The 10,239-nt window shown below is 44.0% G+C and overlaps 2 protein-coding genes across 2 annotated transcripts in view; one reads left to right on the plus strand and one right to left on the minus strand.

Moving 5' to 3' along the window:
* Positions 1-1,241, plus strand: part of gpr27 (G protein-coupled receptor 27) — a 2,221-nt gene extending 980 nt beyond the window's left edge. Inside the window, exon 1 of the mRNA XM_056606321.1 lies at positions 1-1,241. This exon is cut by the window's left edge and continues 980 nt beyond it. Coding sequence (XP_056462296.1) covers positions 1-722 — 722 coding nt within the window. The 3' untranslated portion in view covers positions 723-1,241.
* Positions 1,242-3,205: 1,964 nt separating this feature from the next.
* prok2 (prokineticin 2) lies at positions 3,206-8,797 on the minus strand. Its single transcript, XM_056606571.1, has 3 exons — positions 8,636-8,797; positions 5,555-5,680; positions 3,206-3,331 (listed from the first exon to the last, which is right to left on the minus strand). Exons 1-3 carry the CDS (start codon positions 8,795-8,797, stop codon positions 3,206-3,208), a joined length of 414 nt encoding a protein of 137 aa, XP_056462546.1.
* Positions 8,798-10,239: the final 1,442 nt, after the last annotated feature.

A 10,239-nucleotide genomic window follows, 5' to 3' on the forward strand; every position in this document is an offset into this window, starting at 1 on the left:
AGCGGATGACTCTGTGCACCAGCCTGGCGATGATCTGCGCGGTGTGGACGCTCTCCTTGGCCATGGCGTTCCCCCCGGTTTTCGACGTTGGTACTTACAAGTTCATCCGCGAGGAGGAACAGTGTATCTTCGAGCACCGGTACATCAAAGCGAACGACACGCTGGGCTTCATGCTGATGCTGGCCGTCATCGTGAGCACGACACACGTTGTTTACATGAAGATGCTTTGTTTTGTCTACGATCACCGCAAGATGAAACCGGCTCAGTTGGTCCCGGCCATCAGCCAGAACTGGACTTTCCACGGTCCGGGTGCGACCGGGCAAGCGGCCGCCAATTGGATCGCGGGGTTCGGTCGGGGTCCCATCCCACCGACGCTGGTCGGCATACGGCAAGCCTCGCATAACGGGGCGGCGAGGAGGCTTCTGGTCTTCGATGAGTTTAAAATGGAAAAACGCATTGGGAAAATGTATTACATGATCACGCTTTCGTTCCTGGTGCTGTGGGCGCCGTATTTGATCGCATGCTATACTCGGATATTTGTCAAAGGGGCCGCCCTGCCACAGGTGTACCTCACCGCCGCCGTGTGGATGACCTTCGTCCAGGCCGGGGCCAACCCCATCATCAGCCTCCTGTTCAACAAGGAGCTCCGGGTGCGTCTCAGAGCCTGTTTCCCCTGGTGTCTTCAGACACAGACTCCAATGGAGCCCTATTGTGTCATCTGAGTGGATCTGTCTGTTCTGATGGCTTTGTCCAGTAGGACAATAACTTTTCATTTTCTGGAAAGGTTTCACATTGCAATAGCCTGCAATATAAGATTGTAAAGGTGTCTTTTTAAACATGAAATTCAAATGGTATGTGTGTAAATACTGTACATGGAGATTTTAGTTATTTTACTTATTTGTTTTCTAATCAAACATGTTGTGCACTTTCGAAACCTATCTTGGATTTATACTGTTGTAGGCTGTTTTACAGATATTAGGCTATTCTTTGTGAGATTATGGTGTTGATGATGATGATGATGATGATGATGAGAGATGGTTTACCACCCATCCCCCTGTAATATAAACTATTATCATGCTTTCTTTTCTACTGACATGACAAAGGGACTCTTGAGATTCAGTGTTGTAGAATGCGCTTCAGAGGGATGTTTGCAATGTTTGTATTTCTCAGCAAATAAATAAGGAATGGGTAATGGAATGTGCGTTTGAAGTTAATCATCTGACCAGTTTATCCACAAATCAGCCTCCCAAACAGAAATGGTTATTTTTAACAACAATGGTTTTCTCAATCTTTTTGTGGCTAGCAGGCCACTCTGAAGTTGTCCCACTTTGCATGTGCTCTCACACGATTCAGATGCAGGTATCTTTGGTGCCATAGGGACATGCTAGCCGTACCATATTTAAGCTATCACTTGGCATTCTTTTATTTCATTGCTGACCTTTTTCCTGTCCACTTTACACATTCATGTTAGCAGATGTTGACCTTCTCCCGGTTGTATTTGTAAATGGGCATGTTGGCCTATTTGTTGTGTTTTAAAGGGCAGCGTCATGCCATCGGCTCAAAGGGTATTTAGCACCTAAAAACCATCAATAAAGCCATTGATGGCCTGGGCAATGCCATATTCTTAACCACTTAAAACTAGAGGGCTTGTACATCTCGACATTACAACGCAATGATCGCCTCCATTTCAGAAGTATAGGAGCATAGGAATGTTATGGTAGTATTTGGTCGTTGTTTGGCTCATTAATTGTACAATTATGCGTTCATGTGATAAATGGCAAAACAAAGTTGATTTGCCTAGTTTATGGTATATTAACATTTATATATAATTCTACATTACTGCAACTCTCTCAAGGCATCTCAAAATGTCTGAGTTTCATTAACAAAAAAAATCCCATGAAGCATTCAGATGTATAAGCCCAATACACAATAATATTACAACTCTAGATTGAGGGTTGAATATACAATGTATCCTATAGATAGATTTATCATTGTGTTTCAGTTTAACTTGTCAGTTACACCTTGTTCCAGTAATGCCTGAAGAGAGATTGCTCCATTAAATCAGTTAATCGTTTGGAATTTTTAGTCCACAGCCTCAGAAGGCCTAATAGACATTACTAAAATATGAGATCACTGTGAGCCATTTGCTTTACATATTGGACAAATCTAATTATAGCTCTTTTACCCCGTACAAACGTTGTGAATCATGGCCACAGAGTGAACTAATTTCATAGCGTTAGGAAAGAGTCAGTTGTGTTCATAAAGAAAGTGACCTGACACCAAGGAGAATGTTGTTAATCAAAGATAATGTGTTAATTGCAATCACATCTTTCCTTCTTATTCACGTCCAACCAGCTGAAATGCAGATATCATTGCCAGCGTATATCTTTAATACTTAAACTGTACAACAGAATAACACGCTGTTCCCTGTGGATTCACTAATGTTCTCGAGAGTCCAAATGTGTATACCCTACTGTCTAGAGAGAGGTGAGATCTTGACTCTGAGCCCACCTACCAATATTAAGCACACTCCTGACAGCTGTGGAGTACAAATTGGCAAAAAAAGAACTACAAGATGAAAACATTTACGAAACGAGGCGGCGGTGAAGATTAAAAACACAACATTCATGGCGTGGTTTCATATTTGTTTAACATATGCCTTGATGAATATGCATGAGCACTGTGCTGTGAAGCATAGTGTGAAACACGGACGTATGCAGCAGCAGCAGCGTCTCACGCTGAGGGCGGGCGCCTGCACGGGGTGCCTCGCTGTGTTCCCAGGGGACAGCAGGGTTATTAGCAGACCATGTGTTTGTGTTGATGTGTGTTTATGGGTCTGCACCACGCTCAGAGAGCAGACGCCCAGAGGGCCGACGCCGGGTGAGAGAGCGTCATTCCATTCTCTTTTGACAATACGATGAGAATCAAACTAAATCGTGTGGCATTGGCAATGGGAATACAAAGAGGTCTTGTCTTGCACCCGTGTTTATTTAACGTGGAATTACAGACAAGATGATGTACAACATACAATAAACAGACGAGTGCAAATGATCTGTAAGAATCCTTCTTGTCAAGTCACCGGTCGTCTGATTAAAAAAATCGATTCCTCAAAGGTCAAAATAAATTAGACATAATAACACCCAGTGGTTGGACGCCCCGTATTGGACCTTGACAAGCCTGTCTTTCAGAAGCAAGGTGGTTTCCGTCAGAGGTAGTAGTCCGGGAACTTGAAGGCGGGGAGACAGCGTGACCTCCCGTCCTCTGGGGTGATGCAGGCCAGGTTGGGCAGACAGGGACACGTGTGATGCAACCGCATCCCCTTGAAGGGAATCTGGATGGATGTGTTTGTGTGTGTGTGTGTGTGTGTGTGTGTGTGTGTGTGTGTGTGTGTGTGTGTGTGTGTGTGTGTGTGTGTGTGTGTGTGTGTGTGTGTGTGTGTGTGTGTGTGTGTGGGGGGGGGGGGGGGGGGGGGGGGGGGGTTTGTACATGCAGGTGTGTGTGTATGAGAGAAAGAGGGAAAGAAATAGAGGGAGAACAATAAGAACAGCAGAGCCAAGTATAGAAATATTCATTAAAAAGCAGTTAAACTTGCTACTTATTTTTATTCCAAAGTGTTTTTGAATGATGTATGATAATAGAAGAATCCATCTATCTCTTTCAACAGCATGGTTATTTCGTCATTAGGTTTGTTTCTCTCCATTTCTCCAACGCTCTCTGGGGCAAGGCTTACTGATGAAGAGAAAGTTCTCTCAAGGACACGTCGGACAGCAAAATATTTGATTTAATCTTAAGGCATGATCATGGGAAAAGTACTGGCTCCAAAGGTTACCAAGAACACATTCGAAGAGACAATAGGTGAATAAGATTCTTATATAGGCAAACGTCTTCATTGTGGGTAGGGAGTGGGAGTGACCTTAGGCCAAGTAAATTTGTAATACAATAGGTGGATATTGGACATGTCTGCAGGTCTGTAAGACATGGCTGTAAGCAGTTTACACAACAAAGAAGTCAGTAGATTGGCCTGATCTCAATACCAGACTGGCTGGCTCCAGTGGAGGAAGGGATGTGATTTAAGATACAGGGAGAATGAATACAATTCCTTCTAATGTAATAATTATATAAACAAGGTTAATATAATTTGTATGTGATTGTATATTTATAGTTATGATTGATATTTCCACGACACTTACCATTAGATTTCACCCACCGTGGTACTCCACAGACAGGATCGATTTAGAGGAAAAAGAGTGAGTAGATTTACTCCTGCATGGAGGGGGTCTTAGCACTTTCAGAACACAACACAAAAGACTCAACATTTCTCCCAGGTTTCAACAAATAGCAGGCTGCCGTGTCAAGACATTTCTTTTTCCCCTCCACATACGTTGGGGATGAAGCTGTCTTGGGGGCTTCGGTTGTAATCTCTCAGACGCCACACACTGAAGCGGGGGATTGAAGACAAGCTGTTCCAAGTGAAAACCAAGAGGAAAGTGTGGCAGCCAATGTTGAACGGGGGTTGTGGCAACACTGTTCCAATCTCTGGGGAAAAAGGACCACTTGTCGCCAAAGAAAGCAGAACCGAAATCATCGAGGTCGCCACCTTCAAATACGATGACAGCTCTAGTCTTAGATAAAGCAGTTGAAAATCTTTGTACAACAATGTTTTTGTTGTACCAGAGTATTTTAGTGCAGGTATGTACAAGTAGCATGCGTCATCAAATGATAATGCGCCAAAGCCCATTCACTCAAACTCTCACACTCCCCCACCATTTTCTCTCCCCTTTCAAGGCACTGTTTTAAAATGTGTGGAGGAATCATAGACAGACGTCTTTTCTGTCTGTTTAAACCTCCTTAAAAATGAATCCCCCCACCACCACCTCCACCAAACAACAAAATCGCCCATTCAATATCCTCACCCCACTCACCTGGAGCATAATACACAATAAAGGCAACATTCTACTCATTGTAAAAATCAATATACAGTGCGATTTGTAATGGATTTAGAAAATATCTCTAAATATTTTTCTCAAATGACTAAATATTTCAAAAATTGTAAATAATTATAAATATATATCTATATATGATAAATACAATGAGCAAGTTTTTGCAGTTTGAATGGCATGTTTGATTATCATGGCGTGCTCACCCATGTCAGAGGGACTTCTCACTGGCTACAGAAAGAGAGTTCCTTATAAACAAACATGAACTCAACGCTCTTATATTTCTGACCTCCTGCATCCCAAAGTGATCCCTTAGGTCATCAACCCAAAACCCGCTGGCCATTCCACGGTTAGGGTTAGGGTGTGAGGCTCAAGGGCCATTGGCCCTTGGTGAGTGTGATCTGTACAACGGCAGCCCAGACAGGAAAAGGCTTCCCCTCCCCATCAGAGAGGCCCCCACTGTTGACATGTTTAAAACTTGTCTTGAATGGAATACGTATTTTAATAGATCGATTTTTTAATTTACTTGTTATCTTTATCTTTTTTGCGCAATGTTTTTGCGTGCTTTACGAATAAACCTGACGTTAAACTACAATCTTGGAGTGGGCGGTGCTCACCTTATGACTCATGGGGTGGCAGTCGTCGTGCTCCTGGCCCATGGGGGTGCACATCCTCAGAGTCCGTATCCACACACTGACCGCGCAGCACATAGCCCCTCCGCACTGGGAGTCCATCTCACAGGCCTTAGCACACACACACACACACACACACACACACACGCACACGCACACGCACACACACACACACACACACACACACACACACACACACACACACACACACACACACACACACACACACACACACACACAGATGAATACATAAAGTAACACACATAACTGGGAGTAAGACACCCTACCTGACCACACAGATCTGAAAGGGTAATGAAGAGCTTGGATGTCTGGCACTTGTTTTTATTTTCAACCACTCATGAGAACCAATTCAAGATTATGGATGTAGCACATTCAGCGCTATTACCAAGTTCAATGCTAGACAACAGGTTTGTCTAGCATTCTCATTGGCCCCCCTCAGTAGATATAGCCTGCTCTCTCATTGGCCCACCTCAGTAGATATAGCCTGCTCTCTCATTGGCCCCCCTCAGTAGATATAGCCTGCTCTCTCATTGGCCCACCTCAGTAGATATAGCCTGCTCTCTCATTGGCCCCCCTCAGTAGATATAGCCTGCTCTCTCATTGGCCCCCCTCAGTAGATATAGCCTGCTCTCTCATTGCCCATCTCAGTAGATATAGCCTGCTCTCTCATTGGCCCCCCTCAGTAGATATAGCCTGCTCTCTCATTGGCCCACCTCAGTAGATATAGCCTGCTCTCTCATTGGCCCCCCTCAGTAGATATAGCCTGCTCTCTCATTGGCCCACCTCAGTAGATATAGCCTGCTCTCTCATTGGCCCACCTCTTACAGCTGCTCTACATGGAGGGGAGATGGGCTCCAACCCCAACCAAGCGCTGGAGTTTGAGCCCCTGGTTGAACCAACGTCAAAAATAAAAAAGAACAGTGCCTACGCGATCTAGGAGTTTGTCGACCCCAGCTTTGGACACGCATTGAGTTTCGGCACGTCTTTCACCTAGTGATAGTCCCCACCGAACCTAATAGACCCCTAAGAATTACGAACCCTAACGAAGGGACTAGACCAGGCACTGTGGCACTCTTCCATCCCCCCAGGACCCTTAATGGCATTTCATTCTTCCTGAACAATTTGACGCTGTTGTTCTGGTTATCTATTCGGTCACAACCTAAACGTCTCTCCCGGGGATGTTTTCATACGGTGGTTAATAAGGGATGTGAGTCCCAGAGGGCGGAGACCACGTCAGTACTTCTGCTGCGACCAGGCAACCTCGGCTCTCTACCATTAGAGAGGCATCTATCACAGGGGACCGGGGCGATCGCTTGGATTATATAACCTCCAGTCGCCCAGTCCGCTGTCCCCCCGTCATATCCCCAGCTCAGAGTCGTGATCCATAACCTGTCTTTGACCCCCAGGGTTTCTTGGCCATTTTAAGCCGGAGGTTGGAAGTAACACAAGTACTTCATCTCCATTATCTCCATTATACTGCCGTTACTGACGTTCCCGGTCCAGAAGCCAATCCTCGCATGAAACCTACACTAACCCTTTTAAATAATGTATATACAACACCCAAGTAATATCAACACCATCACCATCAACAACACGATTAGTTAATGATTACTAGACACATTGGTTAACTGTTAATTAACTGTTAGTTAATACTTATAATTGCATGAACTAATGAACGGTTCATTAATGTAGCCTTATTGTAAAGTTTTACTAGCATATCTGTACTTCCGATTGAGCCAACCAGCTTCCAGCTTGGATTCAGATGCCTTGCAACGCTCTTTCCAAACCATGAATAAGTAGGCTTATTTTCTGGTGTCACTTTAATATAAATGGTTACACACACACACACACACACACACACACACACACACACACACACACACACACACACACACACACACACACACACACATACACACACACACACACACACACACACACACACACACACACACACACACACACACACACACACACACACACACACACACACACACACACACATAGTTGATACAGTAAAAAGAAAAGAAAAGAAGACTTTGCCAGAATATAGTGTAAAGTGATTTCTTGCCAGCTAAAAGCCTTTCCTCTCGTTTAAAGGATGAGGTTGTCTGTACCATCACTGTCTTGGATGGAGAACATGGGGGGGGGGGGACGACACTCTGGATGTAATGTGTCAATCTGTGTCTTTCTCTTCCTGTGTTATGAGCACACGGCTGCCCCCGCAGCTACTCATATCAGCGGTTAAGTGTCAGTGGGCTGTGACAGGGTCGCTTTCTGTAGGTCAAAACACTGGCCGTGACTGTCAAACAGACAGAAATAGGTCTATATGTGTGCATCTGTGTGATGCTCAGGCAGTCAGTCTGACCGTCGGTCCTTCCATCCGTTCATCCATCCATCTCTCCGTCTATTTTTCTATCTGTCCAGCTAAGTGAAAATAACCTCAAATCATCAAATCAATGTTTGCTCAGACAGTATAGTTCGTGATCGTTATATTTAAATCATTTTCACATTAAAAAAGTGTTAAGTACCAGATCTGAAACACATGTTTTATAAAAGCATTACATGATAAAGCCAAAATGTGAAACAGATTAGGTATTATAAAACAGTAAAAAAAAATAGCAGATTCAAGGTAGGTAGAAATATACTCATAACTCAGAATTTATTTTCATACGTAATTATTAGAGAATATTGAAGCATGCAAAAAGGCTTGTGTGAATGTATTTTTGTGAATGTGAATGCCTAACTCAATTCTAATATCAACAGTAAGGTGGGTTGATCTCAAAATGAAAGGTGTGCATGTGTGTGAAATTAATAAAATTTACCAAATGTGCACACAATAAAATAAAGTGTCTGTGTGTGTGTGTGTGTGTGTGTGTGTGTGTGTGTGTGTGTGTGTGTGTGCGTGCGTGCGTGCGTGTGTGTGTGTGTGTGTGTGTGTGTGTGTGTGTGTGTGTGTGTGTGTGTGTGTGTGTGTGTGTTCGAAACTAACTCATATCTAATATCAACACCCTTACACCGCAAGAGGAATTGGAAGTCGCTCACCCCCGTGATGACAGCTGAAGAGCCGGGGGAAACCAGCAGCAGGAGGAAGAGCACCAGGAGGACAGACCTGGTGCCAGGGGCCGGTCTCTCCCGGGGCCCCATGGCACACAACGCCAGCAGGCTTGTTGACGACCGGCCCCCAGGACCCGTCGGCTGGAACATGGGTGGTAAACGCTCTCACAGGAAGGAGAAGGCAAGAGCAGAGGAGGAAGAGACCGATGGATAGAGGGTCCGGGAGAGGGTTACAGAGAGAGAGGGATAGGAGGAGAGAGAAAGAGAGAGAGAGAGACAGAGGTGGCCTCCAAACTTGTGTTGAAGGGGGGCTGGCAGAGGTTTATAAAAGCCCCAGCCTCTGTCACTCAAATGCGTCAATGAATCCCTCACACGCACACACACACTCACACAAACACAAACACAGAAGAAACACACACAAGGCACACAGGCACACAGGCACACACATGCAAACACGCCCCCACACCTGTTGCATCTGGGAGACGGTTTTAGAAAAAAAAGAATACAGAGAAACCAAGGTGAGCTCCTACGTGGACTTTTCTTTGGAAATCCCAGCAGAAATATTTCCTTTGTGGTCAACTGTAATCCTTCAGGTTCTGGGTTGATTCCCATTCAGGACTGTGCAAAAGTCTTCTGGCTTCCTCTGAAGCTTGGACATTGAACGGCTCTAGCTATTAGTTTTGTTGTCATGACAAGAGCCTAATGGACTGCTTATGCACATGGAGATGTGTGAGAATACTGCAATGCTCCACCTTTCAAGGCGTCAAGGCCAGTGCAGTCTTCTAGAACACACTCCTCCCGGACACATATTGCAGTGTAAATTAAAATATCAGGGACCATGAAAAATTGTCTGGTAGGGCTCAAACATGCATACCAGTTTTAGAAGGTTTCTTGGTGTGCCACAATCCAATAGTGTTGGGTTTATACATTTCAAACTGTTTGCTAAATGTGTCCTTGTCCAAAGTTGGCAGGGATATGACACAGGAGAAGTCACAAACTGAATCCAAGGTAAGCAGTGTGTTTGGATGCGTGTGTGTGTGTGTGTGTGTGTGTGTGTGTGTGTGTGTGTGTGTGTGTGTGTGTGTGTGTGTGTGTGTGTGTGTGTGTGTGTGTGTGTGTGTGTGTGTGTGTGTGTGTGTGTGTGTGTGTGTGTGTGTGTGTGTGTGTGTGTAGGTGTGTAGGTGTGTGTATGTGTGTGTGTGTGTGTGTGTGTGTGTGTGTGTGTGTGTGTGTGTGTGTCTTTGATATGAAAGTGTTCTTTGTTCAGAACATTCGAACAGAATATATTTTCTTTGTCCTTCCTGTTTATTTTGGAAGGACTTTCCTTCTTTTGTTAACCCTAACCCATTGTTATTATCATTCCACAGTATAATTATCAAACTTTATAGTTGAATGATAATTATATACTGTATACATATACTATACATATATATATATATATATATATATATATATATATATATATATATATATAAGAATAATTCTCTATCAACTGCAATGAACTGGCAAAGTTTCTTAATAGATTAGGTTGTCCTCGCTAAATAAATATAAATCAATGACATACAGTCATAGTTTGAAGCAATTCTGAAGCA

The sequence above is a fragment of the Gadus chalcogrammus genome, chromosome 13, assembly GCF_026213295.1.
Source record: "Gadus chalcogrammus isolate NIFS_2021 chromosome 13, NIFS_Gcha_1.0, whole genome shotgun sequence".
NCBI lineage: Eukaryota > Metazoa > Chordata > Actinopteri > Gadiformes > Gadidae > Gadus > Gadus chalcogrammus.

Coding starts and splice junctions, on each gene's coding strand:
- prok2 (XM_056606571.1), bottom strand. CDS start 8,797: ATGTTCCAGCCGACGGGTCCTGGGGGCCGGTCGTCAACAAGCCTGCTG. Junction 5,681..8,635: donor CTTCAGCTGTCATCACGGGG/GTGAGCGACTTC, acceptor GTGTGTGCTAAG/GCCTGTGAGATGGACTCCCA. Junction 3,332..5,554: donor GCCACCCCATGAGTCATAAG/GTGAGCACCGCC, acceptor ACATCCATCCAG/ATTCCCTTCAAGGGGATGCG.